This window comes from Salvelinus alpinus, chromosome 2 (assembly GCF_045679555.1).
Source record: "Salvelinus alpinus chromosome 2, SLU_Salpinus.1, whole genome shotgun sequence".
Taxonomy (NCBI): Eukaryota; Metazoa; Chordata; class Actinopteri; order Salmoniformes; family Salmonidae; genus Salvelinus; species Salvelinus alpinus.
The window spans coordinates 106798975-106817686 of record NC_092087.1 but is presented as its reverse complement, the minus strand read 5'-3'; the positions used below and the strand labels follow the sequence as shown (position 1 = coordinate 106817686).

The 18712-nt window shown below is 43.0% G+C and overlaps 1 protein-coding gene across 1 annotated transcript; it reads left to right on the top strand.

The window, feature by feature from the left end:
• The first annotated feature begins 8612 nt into the window (after positions 1-8612).
• Positions 8613-18322, top strand: LOC139568427 (zinc finger protein 850-like). Its single transcript, XM_071390237.1, has 3 exons — positions 8613-8803; positions 12403-12556; positions 12815-18322. The coding sequence occupies exons 1-3, from the start codon at positions 8795-8797 to the stop codon at positions 15394-15396; spliced, it is 2745 nt and encodes a 914-aa protein (XP_071246338.1). The 5' UTR covers positions 8613-8794; the 3' UTR covers positions 15397-18322.
• The last annotated feature ends 390 nt before the right edge of the window (positions 18323-18712 follow it).

Sequence of the window (18712 nt, the reverse complement as noted above, 5' to 3'; positions counted from 1 at the left end):
GCTGAATACAACAGACCTTACAGTGAAATGCTGAATACAACAGACCTTACAGTGAAATGCTTAATACAACAGACCTTACAGTGAAATGCTTAATACAACAGACCTTACAGTGAAATGCTGAATACAACAGACCTTACAGTGAAATGCTGAATACAACAGACCTTACAGTGAAATGCTGAATACAACAGACCTTACAGTGAAATGCTGAATACAACAGACCTTACAGTGAAATGCTTAATACAACAGACCTTACAGTGAAATGCTTAATACAACAGACCTTACAGTGAAATGCTTAATACAACAGACCTTACAGTGAAATGCTTAATACAACAGACCTTACAGTGAAATGCTTAATACAACAGACCTTACAGTGAAATGCTTAATACAACAGACCTTACAGTGAAATGCTGAATACAACAGACCTTACAGTGAAATGCTTAATACAACAGACCTTACAGTGAAATGCTGAATACAACAGACCTTACAGTGAAATGCTTAATACAACAGACCTTACAGTGAAATGCTTAATACAACAGACCTTACAGTGAAATGCTGAATACAACAGACCTTACAGTGAAATGCTTAATACAACAGACCTTACAGTGAAATGCTTAATACAACAGACCTTACAGTGAAATGCTGAATACAACAGACCTTACAGTGAAATGCTTAATACAACAGACCTTACAGTGAAATGCTTAATACAACAGACCTTACAGTGAAATGCTTAATACAACAGACCTTACAATGAAATGCTTAATACAACAGACCTTACAGTGAAATGCTTAATACAACAGACCTTACAGTGAAATGCTTAATACAACAGACCTTACAGTGAAATGCTTAATACAACAGACCTTACAGTGAAATGCTGAATACAACAGACCTTACAGTGAAATGCTGAATACAACAGACCTTACAGTGAAATGCTGAATACAACAGACCTTACAGTGAAATGCTTAATACAACAGACCTTACAGTGAAATGCTTAATACAACAGACCTTACAGTGAAATGCTTACTACAACAGACCTTACAGTGAAATGCTGAATACAACAGACCTTACAGTGAAATGCTTACTACAACAGACCTTACAGTGAAATGCTGAATACAACAGACCTTACAGTGAAATGCTGAATACAACAGACCTTACAGTGAAATGCTTACTACAACAGACCTTACAGTGAAATGCTGAATACAACAGACCTTACAGTGAAATGCTGAATACAACAGACCTTACAGTGAAATGCTGAATACAACAGACCTTACAGTGAAATGCTGAATACAACAGACCTTACAGTGAAATGCTGAATACAACAGACCTTACAGTGAAATGCTTAATACAACAGACCTTACAGTGAAATGCTTAATACAACAGACCTTACAGTGAAATGCTTAATACAACAGACCTTACAGTGAAATGCTTAATACAACAGACCTTACAGTGAAATGCTTAATACAACAGACCTTACAGTGAAATGCTTACTACAACAGACCTTACAGTGAAATGCTGAATACAACAGACCTTACAGTGAAATGCTTAATACAACAGACCTTACAGTGAAATGCTGAATACAACAGACCTTACAGTGAAATGCTTAATACAACAGACCTTACAGTGAAATGCTGAATACAACAGACCTTACAGTGAAATGCTTACTTACGAGCCCCTAACCAACAATGCACTTTAAAAAAAATATGAATAAGAAATAAAAGTAATTAAGTAATGAAAGTAGTAAGTAATTAAAGAGCAGCAGTAAAATAACAATAGCGAGATTATATACAGGGGGGTACTGGTACAGAGTTAATGTGCAGGGGCACCGGTTAGTGGAGGTAATATGTACATGTAGGTAGAGTTATTAAAGTGACTATGCATAGATGATAACAACAGAGAGTGGCAGGGGTGTAAAAGAGGCGGATGGGGGCAATGCAAATAGTCTGGGTAGCCATTTGATTAGGTGCTCATGAGTCTTATGGCTTGGGGGTAGACGCTGTTTAGAAGCCTCTTGGATCTAGACTTGGCACTCCGATACCGCTCGCCATGCGGTAGCAGAGAGAACAGTCTATGACTAGGGTGGCTGGAGTCTTTGACAATTTTTAGGGCCTTCCTCTGACACCGCCTGGTATAGAGGTCCTGGATAGCAGGAAACTTGGCCCCAGTGATGTACTGGGGCGTTCGCACTACCCTCTGTAGTGCCTTGCGGTCAGATGCCGAGCAGTTGCCATACCAGGCGGTGATGCAACCAGTCAGGATGCTCTCGATGGTGCAGCTGTAGAACCTTTTTAGGATCTGAGAACCCATGCCAAATCTTTTCAGTCTCCTGAGGGGGAATAGGTTTTGTCGTGCCCTCTTCACAACTGTCTTGGTGTGTTTGGACCATGTTAGTTTGTTGTTGATGTGGACGCCAAGGAACTTGAAGCTCTCAACCTGCTCCACTACAGCCCTGTCGATGAGAATGGGGGCGTGACTGTCTTTTTTGATATGCATACATTCATCCTAAAGGTAAAATAAAAAATCCTGTTCTCTGTTGTAGTCCATTTGATATGTTTACAAATTCAATTAAATTTCCACCACAATACAAATCCAAGCTAAACAACAACAGCTACTTCCACTAAATGACCAGAAGTATGTGGACACCTGCTCCTCGAACATCTCATTACAAAATCATGGGCATTAATATGGAGTTGGTCCCCCCTTTTGCTGCTATAACAGCCTCTACTCTTCTGGGAAGGCTTTCCACTAGATGTTGGAACATTGCTGTGGGGTGACTTGTTTCCACTCAGCCACAAGAGCATTAGTGAGGTCAGGCACTGATGTTGGGCGATTAGGCCTGGCACGCAGTCGGCGTTCCAATTCATCCCAAAGGTGTTCAATGGGGTTGAGGTCAGGGGTCTGTGCAGGCCAGTCAAGTTCTTCCACGCCGATCTCGACAAACCATTCCTGAATGGACCTCGCTGTGTGCACAGGTATTGTCGTGCTGAAACAGGAAAGGGCCTTCCCCAAACTGTTGCCACAAAGTTGGAAGCACAGAATCATCTAGAATGTCATTGAATGCTGTAGCACTAACATTTCCCTTCACTGGAACTAAGGGATCTAGCCTGAACCATGGAAAAACAGCCCCAGACCATTATTCCTCCTCCTCCTAACTTTACAGTTGGCAATATGCATTGGGGCAGGTAGTGTGCTCCTGGGATCTGCCTAAACCAGATTCTCCTGTCAGACTGCCAGCTGGTGAAGTGTGATTCATCTCTCCAGAGAACTAATTTCCACTGCTCCAGAGTCCAATGGTGGCGAGCTTTACAACACTCCAGCCGACGCTTGGCATTGTGCATCGTGATTTTAGGCTTGTGTGCAGCTGCTCGGCCATGGAAACCCATTTTCATGAAGCTCCCGACGACCAGTTCTTGTGCTGACGTTGCTTCCAGAGGCAGTTTGGAACTCGGTAGTGAGTGTTGCAACCGAGAACAGACGATGCTATGCGGTTCAGCACTCAGTAGTCCTGTTCTGTGAATGTGTGGCCTACCACTTCGCGGCTGAGCCGTTGTTGCTCCTAGATGTTTCCACTTCACAATAACAGCACGTATAGTTGCCCGGGGAAGCTCTAGAAGGGCATCCTATGATGGTGCCACGTTGGAAGTCACTGAGCTCTTCAGTAAGGCCATTCTATTGCCAATGTTTGTCTATGGAGATTGCATGGCGGTGTGCTCAATTTTATAAACCTGTCAGCAACGGGTATGGCTGAAATAGCCGAACCCACTAACTTTAAGGGGTCCCCACGTACTGTTGTGTATATATAGTGTACTTTGTATTCAGGCATCCCATCCATATAACTCCACCCACATGTCAGGATTTCCCAGGTATTGCAGACATCGTAAGTTAATCAAAATAATTTAAACTGTTCTAGCGAATGTTGATTTTAGCAATCAGGTTCAAGTTGGCTAGCTATAAGTTATCTAGCTAGCTAACATTAGCATAGAAGACAGGCTAACGTGACTTGCCAGTCAATTAGCCACCAACAGGATACATTGATCAGCTAATTATAAGGGATTTGCGTCAATTCAAATCTGGTATCAGGATAAAATGTGATTCAGAGTCACTGAATATACTTTAAGTACTTTAATTAAACTCAAGCGATAAATGGTAAATGCAATTTTCGTATATACGGGTTCTCTGTATCACCTCGCAGGGCAGAACAGAGAACTGGCAGGATGTAAGTAAACAGCTGTTCTTATACGGTGACAGACATATTTTTTGCCCTCCGTCCCTCTGCCCTCCATCCCTCTGCCCTCCGTCCCTCTGCCCTCCGTCCCTCTGCCCTCCTTCTCTCTGCCCTCCGTCCCTCTGCCCTCCGTCCCTCTGCCCTCCGTCCCTCTGCCCTCCGTCCCTCTGCCCTCCGTCCCTCTGCCCTCCGTCCCTCTGCCCTCCTTCTCTCTGCCCTCCGTCCCTCTGCCCACCGTCCCTCTGCCCACCGTCCCTCTGCCCTCCTTCCCTCTCCTGAGAAAAAGGGGACACGGTCTTCCAGCTGAGGGTGAAACTCAAGTCACACTGCATTATTTCTGCCTCAATTCATGTTGTTACCGCTATGACCAGAGAAAGTGAAATATTCCTGCATATTAAAAAAGACAAGCCGATAATAACAACATCGCTCGTCAGTACACGCTGCTGTACTCATTCATTGCAGCTGCAGTGCTGGTTTTAGCGTGAGTGGAAGTAGGGAGCACATTTTCTGGCTTAAATAAGCGATAATTAAAGTGTTGACGGTGCTGAATTAATCAAATCAATCAAATGTATTTATAAAGCCCTTCTTACATCAACCGATGTCACAAAGTGCTGAACAGAAACCCAGCCTAAAACCCCAAACGGCAAGCAATGCAGATGTAGAAGCACAAGGGCTAGGAAAAACTCCCATGAAAGGCAGGAACCTAGGAAGAAACCTAGGGAGGAACTAGGCTCTGAGGGGTGGCCAGTCCTCCTCTGGCTGAACCGGGTTGAGATTATAACAGTACATGGCCAAGATGTTCAAACATTCATAGATGACCAGCGGGGTCAAATAATAATAATAATCACAGTGGTTGTAGAGGGTGCAACAGGTCAGCACCTCAGGAGTAAATGTCAGTTGGCCGAGCATTCAGAGTTAGAGACAGCAGGTGCGATAGAGAGAGAAAGTCCAAAACAGCAGGTCCGGGACAGGTAGCACGTCCGGTAAACAGGTCAGGGTTCCATAGCCGCAGGCAGAACAGTTGAAACTGGAGCAGCAGCACGACCAGGTGGACTGGGGACAGCAAGGAGTCATCAGGCCAGGTAGTCCTGAAGCTTGGTCCTAGGGCTCACTTCCTCCGGGAGGGGAGGGAGAGGGAGAGAGAGAGAATTAGAGGGAGCATTCTTAAATTCCTCTCAGGACACTGGATAAGACAGGAGAAATACTCCAGACATAACGGACTGACCCTAGTCCCCTGACACAAAAACTACTGCAGCGTAAATACTGGAGGCTGAGATAGGAGGGGTCGGGAGACACTGTGGCCCCGTCTGACGATACCCCCGGACAGGGCCAACCAGGCAGGATATAACCCCACCCACTTTGCCAAAGCACAGCCCCCACACCACTAGAGGGATATCTTAAAACCACCAACTTACTACCCTGAGACAAGGCTGAGTATAGCCCACGAAGATCTCCCCCGTGGCATAAACTCGAGGGGGGCGCTAAACCCGGACAGGAAGATCACGTCAGTGACTCGACCCTCAAGACTTACTAAAGGTAGAGAATAAGTCTGCGTCTCTCACTTGGGTAGGCAGACCGTTCCATAAAAATTGTAGCTCTACAGTATAGGAGAAAACCCTGCCTCCAGCTGTTTGCTTAGAAATTCTAGGGACAATAAGGAGGCCTGCGTCTTGTGACCGTAGCGAACGTGTAGGTATGTACGGCAGGACCAAATCGGAGAGATAGGTAGGAGCATGCCCATGTCATGATTTGTAGGTTAGCAGTAAAACCTTGAAATCAGCCCTAGCCTTTACATATAACACACACACAACACAACATGACATAACACACACACACAGCCTTTACAGGAAGTAAAACCTTGAAATCAGCCCTAACAGGAAGCCAGTGTAGAGAGGCTAGAGTACTGGAGTAATATGATCACATGTTTTGGTTCTAGTCAAGATTCTAGCAGCCGTGTTTAGCACTAACTGAAGTTTATTTAGTGCTTTATCCGGGTAGCCGGAGAGTAGAGCATCGCAGCAGACCTAGAACTAGCATCTCTGTTTTGTTCGAGTGTTTTTTTTTAAATCCGCCATCCACTTCCTCATGTCTGAAACACAGGCTTCCAGGGAGGGCAATTTTTTTTCACCATGTTTCATCGAAATGTACAGTCGTGGCCTAAAGTTTCCAGAATGACACAAATATTAATTTTCACAAAGCCTGCTGCCTCAGTTTGTATGATGGCAATTTGCATATACTCCAGAATGTTATGAAGAGTGATCAGATGAATTGCAATTAATTGCAAAGTCACTCTTTGCCATGCAAAGTCACTCTTTGCCATGCAAATGAACTGAATCCCCCAAAAAACATTTCCACTGCATTTCAGCCCTGCCACAAAAGGACCAGCTGACATCATGTCAGTGATTCTCTCATTAACACAGGTGTGAGTGTTGACGTGGACAAGGCTGCAGATCACTCTGTCATGCTGATTGAGTTCGAATAACAGACTGGAAGCTTCAAAAGGAGGGTGGTGCTTGGAATCATTGTTCTTCCTCTGTCAACCATGGTTACCTGCAAGGAAACACGTGCCGTCATCATTGCTTTGCACAAAAAGGGCTTCACGGGCAAGGATATTGCTGCCAGTAAGATTGCACCTAAATAAACCATTTATCGGATCATCAAGAACTTCAAGGAGAGCGGTTCAATTGTTGTGAAGAAGGCTTCAGGGCGCCCAAGAAAGTCCAGCAACCGCCAGGACCGTCTCCTAAAGTTGATTCAGCTGTGGGATCGGGGCACCACCAGTACAGAGCTTGCTCAGGAATAGCAGCAGGCAGGTGTGAGTGCATCTGCACGCACAGTGAGGCGAAGACTTTTGGAGGATGGCCTGGTGTCAAGAAGGGCAGCAAAGAAGCCACTTCTCTCCAGGAAAAACATCAGGGACAGACTGATATTCTGCAAAAGGTCCAGGGATTGGATTGCTGAGGACTGGGGTAAAGTCATTTTTTCTGATGAATCCCCTTTCCGATTGTTTGGGGCATCTGGAAAAAAGCTTGTCCCGAGAAGACAAGGTGAGCGCTACCATCAGTCCTGTGTCATGCCAACAGTAAAGCATCCTGAGACCGTTCATGTGTGGGGTTGCTTCTCAGCCAAGGGAGTGGGCTCACTCACAATTTTGCCTAAGAACACAGCCATGAATAAAGAATGATACCAACTCATCCTCCGTGAGCAACTTCTCCCAACCATCCAGGAACAGTTTGGTGATGAACAATGCCTTTTCCAGCATGATGGAACACCTTGACATGAGGCAAAAGTGATCATTAAGTGGCTCGGGGAACAAAACATCGATATTTTGGGTCCATGGCCAGGAAACTCCCCAGACCTTAATCCCATTGAGAACTTGTGGTCAATCCTCAAGAGGCGGGTGGACAAACAAAAACCCACAAATTATTACAAACTCCAAGCATTGATTATGCAAGAATGGGCTGCCATCAGTCAGGATGTGGCCCAGAAGTTAATTGACAGCATGCCGGAGCGGATTGCAGAGGTCTTGAAAGGGAAGGGTCAACATTGCATATATTGACTCTTTGCATCAACTTCATGTAATTGTCAATAAAAGCCTTTGACACGTATGAAATGCTTGTAAATGCTGTATCACAGCGGTGTAAGGCACTGCTACTCAGTGCTAGATAAATAAATAAAATATAAAAATAAATACTGAAATGTGGCTGGATGATAACGCTTACACGTGGTACTCGGTGCATTCTCCAGCAGGATGGTTACATGTGGTCTGCGGTTGTGAGGCCGGTTGGACGTACTGCCAAATACTGGGAAATGATGTTGGAGGCAGCTTATGGTAGAGAAATTAACATTAAATTATCAGGCAACAGCTCTGGTGGGCATTCCTGCAGACAGCATGCCAATTGCAGGCTCCCTCAAAACTTGATACATCTGTGGCATCATGTTGTTTGACAAAACTGCAAATTTTAGAGCAGCCTTTTATTGTCCCCAGTTCAAGGTGCACCTGTGTAATGATCATGTTGTTTAATCAGCTTTTTGATAAAAAAAAAACACCTGGATAGATTATTTTGGCAAAATAGAAATGCTCCCTAACAGGGAAGTAAACAAATAAGCTTTTTGTGCGTATGGAACATGGGACCAACACTTTACGTGTCACATTAACATTTGTGTTAAGTGAAATGAAATACATTTATAAAATGCATCAAATGATTTGTGTGTTTTTTTCTCCCTATGCTGTTGAAATGCTGTGCACAGTTGTACTGCAATATAGTGCTTCAAAAATCTATAAACTTCGCTTGTTGTTGCAGGACGACTATTATTTTGAAAAAAATAGATCTGCCTTTCTGCGGCCATTTCATGATCTGCTACCAGCAGAGTGGTAACGTGAAGGAAATGGTTTCAATGGAACGGATGTGAAGGCGGAGTCAGTCTTTTCTTTCGGGACTTTAGGTTGAGAGTCGTAGGTTAGAATATAACGATACCTCCCTAATCTACAATTCAACAGACTAGGGATAAACATCTCATCTGGTTCACTTGGCCTGAACCCTGCAAACGACCGACCGTAAACGAGTGTCTACAATGAATCAGGTGAGTTAGATACATGTAAAATATATATATAAAAACACGATGGCGGGAACGAACGACGTAACACGTTTCCTGGAGCTCCGTCAGGTGGTGACACACTCTTTAATTTAGAGCACAGTTTAATTTATTGTTGAATTAATTTTGCTTTACTAAGTATTGTTTACATAGTTTAATATCTCGTTGCTCTCCCGAACGCTAATAATGGCCGTGAATTGCTGAATGGAAGACTGCTAAAGTAGGCCGCAGCAAAGCCTTGGATTTTCCTGAACGCGCTACCAACTGAATATCCGGGCATATTTGTCTGCTCCTGACACCGTTTCGGTTAATTTGATCTGCAGAATATCAGAATCAAGGTTTTTCATCTCTCTTCTCTTCATAACAGTGAAAGATAATATATAATCGTTGTAAACGCGACTTGACATAGGAATTGCTTCTTCTTGTATTTGTTGGACAGTCTGGTTAGTTAGGCCTACTGTAGTATACTATAATTAGTCTGAATGGATAGGTCTACTGTAGTATATTATAATTAGTCTGAATGGATAGGCCTACTGTAGTATACTATAATTAGTCTGAATGGATAGACCTACTGTAGTATACTATAATTCGTCTGAATGGATAGGCCTACTGTAGTATACTATAATTAGTCTGAATGGACAGGTCTACTGTAGTATACTATAATTAGTCTGAATGGATAGGCCTACTGTAGTATACTATAATTAGTCTGAATGGACAGGTCTACTGTAGTATACTATAATTAGTCTGAATGGATAGGCCTACTGTAGTATACTATAATTAGTCTGAATGGATAGGTCTACTGTAGTATACTATAATTAGTCTGAATGGATAGGCCTACTGTAGTATACTATAATTAGTCTGGTTAGTTAGACCTACTGTAGTATACTATAATTAGTCTGGTTAGTTAGACCTACTGTAGTATACTATAATTATTCTGAATGGATAGGCCTACTGTAGTATACTATAATTAGTCTGGTTAGTTAGGCCTACTGTAGTATACTATAATTAGTCTGAATGGATAGACCTACTGTAGTATACTATAATTAGTCTGAATGGATAGACCTATTGTAGTATACTATAATTAGTCTGGTTAGTTAGGCCTACTGTAGTATACTATAATTAGTCTGAATGGATAGGCCTACTGTAGTATACTATAATTAGTCTGAATGGATAGACCTACTGTAGTATACTATAATTAGTCTGAATGGATAGACCTACTGTAGTATACTATAATTAGTCTGGTTAGTTAGGCCTACTGTAGTATACTATAATTAGTCTGAATGGATAGGTCTACTGTAGTATACTATAATTAGTCTGGTTAGTTAGGCCTACTGTAGTATACTATAATTAGTCTGAATGGATAGACCTACTGTAGTATACTATAATTAGTCTGAATGGACAGGTCTACTGTAGTATACTATAATTAGTCTGAATGGATAGGCCTACTGTAGTATACTATAATTAGTCTGAATGGATAGACCTACTGTACTATACTATAATTAGTCTGAATGGATAGACCTACTGTAGTATACTATAATTAGTCTGAATGGATAGACCTACTGTAATATACTATAATTAGTCTGAATGGATAGACCTACTGTAGTATACTATAATTAGTCTGAATGGACAGACCTACTGTAGTATACTATAATTAGCCTGAATGGACAGACCTACTGTAGTATACTATAATTAGTCTGAATGGATAGGCCTACTGTAGTATACTATAATTAGTCTGAATGGATAGATCTACTGTAGTATACTATAATTAGTCTGGTTAGTTAGGCCTACTGTAGTATACTATAATTAGTCTGGTTAGTTAGACCTACTGTAGTATACTATAATTAGTCTGGTTAGTTAGACCTACTGTAGTATACTATAATTAGTCTGGTTAGTTAGATCTACTGTAGTATACTATAATTAGTCTGGTTAGTTAGGCCTACTGTAGTATACTATAATTAGTCTGGTTAGTTAGACCTACTGTAGTATACTATAATTAGTCTGGTTAGTTAGACCTACTGTAGTATACTATAATTAGTCTGGTTAGTTAGACCTACTGTAGCATACTATAATTAGTCTGGTTAGTTAGACCTACTGTAGTATACTATAATTAGTCTGGTTAGGTAGACCTACTGTAGTATACTATAATTAGTCTGGTTAGGTAGACCTACTGTAGTATACTATAATTAGTCTGAATGGATAGACCTACTGTAGTATACTATAATTCGTCTGAATGGATAGACCTACTGTAGTATACTATAATTAGTCTGAATGGATAGGCCTACTGTAGTATACTATAATTAGTCTGAATGGACAGGTCTACTGTAGTATACTATAATTAGTCTGAATGGATAGGCCTACTGTAGTATACTATAATTAGCCTGAATGGATAGGCCTACTGTAGTATACTATAATTAGTCTGAATGGATAGGTCTACTGTAGTATACTATAATTAGTCTGAATGGATAGACCTACTGTACTATACTATAATTAGTCTGAATGGATAGACCTACTGTAGTATATTATAATTAGTCTGAATGGATAGACCTACTGTAGTATACTATAATTAGTCTGAATGGATAGACCTACTGTACTATACTATAATTAGTCTGAATGGATAGACCTACTGTAGTATACTATAATTAGTCTGAATGGATAGACCTACTGTAGTATACTATAATTAGTCTGAATGGATAGACCTACTGTAGTATACTATAATTAGTCTGAATGGATAGACCTACTGTAGTATACTATAATTAGTCTGAATGGACAGACCTACTGTAGTATACTATAATTAGTCTGAATGGATAGGTCTACTGTAGTATACTATAATTAGTCTGAATGGATAGACCTACTGTAGTATACTATAATTAGTCTGAATGGATAGATCTACTGTAGCATATAATAATTATGCTACCAATTATATGCATATCCTAGCTTCTAGGACTGAGTAACAGGCAGTTTACTTTGGGCACGTTTGTCATCCAAACTTCAAAATACTGCCGCCTAGCTTAAAGAAGTTAAACAGGCCCTGAAAAGCAGATGGCTTTCATGCCCATCCAATTCTGAGTATAGGCTACCAAGTTCCCATAATGCAACACTAACAATCATAACACAACACAGGCTACCAAGTTCCCATAATGCAACACTAACAATGATATCACAACATAGGCTACCAAGTTCCCATAATGCAACACTAACAATGATAACGCAACTACCAAGTGGATGTTGGAAATATTCACAAAGGATTTCCCCCAGTGTTTTACCCAAAAGGCTCAGACTTTTGTCTTCTGTTTCCTCCATTCCACCATGGTCTGGCTCCAGTGTCTCACTGGTACATGTCTACGGTGGTCCTGCTCTGTCTTGGGGCCACGGCCCCACCATGGTCTGGCTCCAGTGTCTCACTGGTACATGGCTGCGGTGGTCCTGCTCTGTCTTGGGGCTAATTTACATAACCCATAGGGGAACAACTCAGAGGAACTGTTTTCTAGACTAATAATTGAAGAATTTATTTTTGACCATTTTATTTAGTTGTTTTACCCTCAGTGTACCAATATGACAACAGTCCTACTCTCTTTTTGGGTTAACAGGAAACATCTGTCCCGTCCTCTCTCTCCCTCCAACCCTCCTCCCCCCTACCCCTCCCGGTAACCCCGGGTCGTACCTCTCCCGGTAACACCTTCCTGCTGGGTCTGAAGAGGCTGTCTGTGCTGCTGGTCGACTGCAGGAAAACACCAGAGCTAAGTGGGTTCATGCTGTTATATAAATGTATTTTGGTACACTCCCTGAATGTCATTAATTACCACTAAATACAATCTGTTTAAAGATGTAAAATTGTTACAAGCACACCTACACCCTTGGATACATTGCAATTTGAAGATTTAATACAATTTTACATTGAAGATTTTAAATGCTTAAATTCAGTTACAAGATTGTGAAAAGCTGGGTCTAAATCTGTCTTCGATATGAAGGAACCATAACTGTCTGCCTTTTGCTTCACAGGGGCCAGTCCTAACCGTCACTCTCTCAGTAGAAGGGGCTTGTCAACTTGGAAGGCTAAACATCATGATGCTGAGGAGGCAGAGAAAAGTCTCTCCAGATCAGAACATCTCAAGAAACACCAGCAGAGACCCACAAGGAAGAAATCTCACTGCTGCTCTGACTGTGGGAAGAGTTACACCTCTAAAGTAAACCTTAGAGGACACCAGAGAATTCATACTGGAGAGAAACCTCACTGCTGCTCCCAGTGTGGCGCCAGCCTCTGCACTGCCAGTGCACTAGAAGGACACATGCGGATTCACACTGGAGAAAAACCGTACCAGTGCTCAGAATGTGGGCAGAGATTTAAAGACTCCAGTGGTTTACGGATACATGAGAGAATAAAACACACTGGCGAAAAACCACACTGTTGCTCTGACTGCGGGAAGAGATTTGCTACATCACAAAGCTTAAAAGCTCACTGGCGGATTCACACTGGAGAGAGACCGTTCCACTGCTCTGAGTGTGGGAAGAGTTTCAAACAAGCTTCAGCACTATCTGAACACAAACTAATACACACAGGAGAAAAGCCTTACCACTGTGAGCAGTGCGGGGGGAGCTTTTCCTCGGCTAAGTTACTCAGAATACATCAGAGGATTCACACAGGGGAGAAACCTTACCAATGCGCTGACTGTGGGAAAAGCTTCAGATTTGTGTCTTCTTTAAGACGTCACCAGCTAAGACATACTGGAGAGAAGCCCCACCAATGTACTGAGTGTGGGAAGAGGTTTGCTGTTAAGACTGGACTCTTGCGACATAACAAAGTGCACACTGGAGAGAAAGGCTACCAATGCCCAGAGTGTGGCAAGAAGCTAGGATCATCTCATTCTCTAGAGCAGCATAAGCGAACACACACTGGACAGAAACCCTTCCACTGCTCCCACTGTAAATTGAGCTTTGCCACTAATTCAGCCCTGTACAAACACCAGAGAATTCACACAGGTGAGAAACCACACAGCTGCAATGTTTGCCAGAGGAGTTTTGGACGGTCAGATCACCTGAAAATTCACATGCATATTCACACGGGAGAAAAGCCATACCACTGCTCTAAGTGCGAGCTGAGTTTCACTAACAACAGATCTCTGAAAGAACACGAGGTCAGACACACAGAAGAGAAACCTCACTGCTGCTCCCAGTGCGGTGCTAGTCTCTCTTCTGCCAGGGCACTGGAAGGACACATGCGGATTCACACTGGAGAGAAACCATACGAGTGCTCTGAATGTGGGCAGAAGTTTGCACACAGAACCAGTCTTGGGACACACAGAAGAATACACACAGGAGAGAAATCTTATCACTGCTCTGACTGCAAGAAGAGCTTTCCAAGACTTGGCTCTTTAAAGGCACATAAGTTCACACATTCAGAGAAGAAGATGTACCACTGCTCTCAGTGTGAGTCGAGCTGCACAACGCCAGGCGCATTGAAGAATCACCAGCTTATACACACTGGAGAGAAGCCTTACCACTGCTTCCACTGTGATAAGAGCTTCCTTTGGCAACAGTCTCTCAAAGAACACGAGCGTCTTCACAAGGGAGAGAAACCGTATTCTTGCTCAGACTGCGAGAACAACTTTGCCACAATGGCAACCTTGCGAATTCACCAGCGAAGACACACAGGAGAGAGGCCATACCAATGCCCTTTCCCTGACTGTGGGAAGAGTTTTGCCCAGGCCAGCGCCTTGAAAGTTCACAAGAGAAGGCACACAGGAGAGAAGCCGCACCACTGTGATCAGTGTGGGATGAGTTTTGTCACGTCAGGTGACTTGCAATCTCACCAGCAAACTCACTCCAAAAAGAAGCCATACTGCTGCACAGAGTGTGGACTCAGTTTTTCTAGATCTGACTCCTTAAAGATTCACCAGAGAGTCCACACAGGAGAGAGGCCGTACAGCTGCTCAGAGTGTGACAAGAGTTACACTTTGAAGGGTCACCTTACTAGACACCAGCTGACACACACAGGAGAGAAACCTCACCCCTGCTCTGACTGTGGGAAGAGTTTTATTCTCTCAGGCACCTTAAAAACACATCAGTTAACACACACAGGAGAGAAGCCTTACCACTGTTTTGATTGCAAGAAGAGTTTTACCACTAAGGGTCAACTGACTGGACACCAGCAGAGACACACAGGAGAGAAACCTCACTACTGCTCCGAGTGCAGCAAGAGCTTCAAGTGTTCAATGGACCTGAGATGCCACGTTCAGCGCATACACAGTGGGACACCCTACCACTGCATCCTCTGTGAGCGCAGCTTCAGCTCCCCACAGCATCTGAAGTACCACCAGATGACACACACGGGAGAGAAACCATTCATATGCACCGACTGCGGAAAGAGATTCACTCAGGCCGGGGTTTTGACGTACCACAGGAGGATTCACACCGGAGAGAAACCTCACAGCTGTGATCAGTGTGACAAGAGTTTCAGTAAAAGGAGCAGTCTGCAATCACACCAGCGGACACATACAGGAGAGAAGCCTTACAGCTGTGATGAATGTGGGAAGAGATTCACTAATTCAGGAACCCTGGTTTCGCACAAGAGAATACACACCTGAGAGAAATCTTACCACATACAGGAGCGAGGCCTAATGACTGTGCACAAGAGAACACACACTGATAGATATTTTATGCCTGGATCAAATATGTAATTTGTAAATGATGGAACACCTATTGAAACATTTTATAGAATGAACATCAAGGACACACAGTAACAACTGTGAAACGTGAACGCTTCCAGCTTGTCCTTGACAATTCCCATAACTGAAACCACAACACTTGAAAATACAGAGGGTTTCACTTGGAGGTGTAGATTTGACCAAAACCCATAGGTTTTTAATTTAGGCCAAAACGTTTAATCTGTTTACTGTGTTGTCTTGCAGTATTACTTAACATCTTTGTTGCAAACAGAATGGATGGATTTGACAGCTCTATTGTAGCTCCACCTCCGACACCGCCAAAACAACCGCTATGCAGATGTTGTCTAATGGATGGTGGCTAAAACGGATCTGATTGAATCAAGCCCTGAGAACGGACACATTTCTCAACATACTCACAACTTGCCGTTGGATACAAATTATAAACATTTGAATGCAGAAGTAAATGGTGCAAGTGAAGTTCTAGTCGAACACTGTATGGAACATGATATTAACCGTCTACTGTTCTTCTCAGCACTTCAAAATGAACACTTTTGAAATGTGTATCTTGTATTGTTTTGCTTTTGGACTGTGGGCTCAATTCAATGACATTTGGCGCTTGCCGACACCTGCATAGCTGGTGTTGTGACGTTGTCTGAGGTTGAACAGAGCGGTACCTATCATGAACATGGACATTGGCTACATGGAGGAGTAGGAACCCTATCCAGCCATGTTTACAAACTCAAACTCTGGAATGTCATTTAGGGCCGGATTCAATCCGTTCTGCCTTAATCCGCCATAACCGACAACTGCATAGTCATTTCATTGTTTCTATTCAGGTGATCAGGTGTTCGAGGTGATCAGGTGATCGAGGTGATCGAGGTGATCAGGTGTTCGAGGTGATCAGGTGTTCGAGGTGATCAGGTGATCGAGGTGATCAGGTGATCGAGGTGATCAGGTGATGTCCGAGGTGTAACTGCATTGGAGCTGTCGAGGACATTACCACTGGATAATCTCATGCAGTCTTTTTAGATTCAAACGTTTGTGGTAATCTACACCCTTATTAGCCTGATATAATGCTGTAATCTACACCCTGATTAGCCTGATATAATGCTGTAATCTACACCTCTATTAGCCTGATATAATGCTGTAATCTACACCTCTATTAGCCTGATATAATGCTGTAATCTACACCTCTATTAGCCTGATATAATGTTGTAATCTACACCCTGATTAGCCTGATATAATGCTGTAATCTACACCCTGATTAGCCTGATATAATGCTGTAATCTACACCTCGATTAGCCTGATATAATGCTGTAATCTACACCCTGATTAGCCTGATATAATGTTGTAATCTACCCCTCTATTAGCCTGATATAATGCTGTAATCTACACCTCTATTAGCCTGATATAATGCTGTAATCTACCCCTCTATTAGCCTGATATAATGCTGTAATCTACACCTCTATTAGCCTGATATAATGCTGTAATCTACACCTCTATTAGCCTGATATAATGCTGTAATCTACACCTCGATTAGCCTGTTTTAATGCTGTAATCTACACCTCTACTAGCCTGATATAATGCTGTAATCTACACCTCTACTAGCCTGATATAATGCTGTAATCTACACCTCTATTAGCCTGATATAATGCTGTAATCTACACCTCTACTAGCCTGATATAATGCTGTAATCTACACCTCGATTAGCCTGATATAATGCTGTAATCTACACCTCTATTAGCCTGATATAATGCTGTAATCTACACCTCTATTAGCCTGATATAATGCTGTAATCTACACCTCTACTAGCCTGATATAATGCTGTAATCTACACCTCTATTAGCCTGATATAATGCTGTAATCTACACCTCTATTAGCCTGATATAATGCTGTAATCTACACCTCTATTAGCCTGATATAATGCTGTAATCTACACCTCTATTAGCCTGATATAATGCTGTAATCTACACCTCTATTAGCCTAATATAATGTTGTAATCTACACTTTGATTAGCCAGATATGTTGTCTGGTTTAAAATTACAAGATTATGTTCTATACTGTTTGTTCATTGAATAGGTGGATCAGTTATTTTCCACACTGTGTCTGTTAGGCCTCTGGATTTAAAGCCAATAGCCGATTGGGTGTAACCTTGTGATAAGGCTACATCCTGTCTTCCATACACTGAGGGCGCAGCTACATCCTGTCTTCCATACACTGAGGGCGCAGCTACATCCTGTCTTCCATACACTGAGGGTGCAGCTACATCCTGTCTTCCATACACTGAGGGTGCAGCTACATCCTGTCATCCATACACTGAGGACGCAGCTACATCCTGTCTTCCATACACTGAGGGTGCAGCTACATCCTGTCTTCCATACACTGAGGGTGCAGCTACATCCTGTCTTCCATACACTGAGGGCGCAGCTACATCCTGTCTTCCATACACTGAGGGTGCAGCTACATCCTGTCTTCCATACACTGAGGGAGCAGCTACATCCTGTCTTCCATACACTGAGGGTGCAGCTACATCCTGTCTTCCATACACTGAGGGTGCAGCTACATCCTGTCTTCCATACACTGAGGGTGCAGCTACATCCTGTCTTCCATACACTGAGGGTGCAGCTACATCCTGTCTTCCATACACTGAGGGCGCAGCTACATCCTGTCTTCCATACACTGAGGGTGCAGCTACATCCTGTCTTCCATACACTGAGGGTGCAGCTACATCCTGTCTTCCATACACTGAGGGAGCAGCTACATCCTGTCTTCCATACACTGAGGGTGCAGCTACATCCTGTCTTCCATACTCTGAGGGAGCAGCTACATCCTGTCTTCCATACACTGAGGGTGCAGCTACATCCTGTCTTCTATACACTGAGGGCGCAGCTACATCCTGTCTTCCATACACTGAGGGTGCAGCTACATCCTGTCTTCCATACACTGAGGGTGCAGCTACATCCTGTCTTCTATACACTGAGGGTGCAGCTACATCCTGTCTTCCATACACTGAGGGTGCAGCTACATCCTGTCTTCCATACACTGAGGGTGCAGCTACATCCTGTCTTCTATACACTGAGGGTGCAGCTACATCCTGTCTTCCATACACTGAGGGTGCAGCTACATCCTGTCTTCTATACACTGAGGGTGCAGCTACATCCTGTCTTCTATACACTGAGGGTGCAGCTACATCCTGTCTTCTATACACTGAGGGTGCAGCTACATCCTGTTTTCC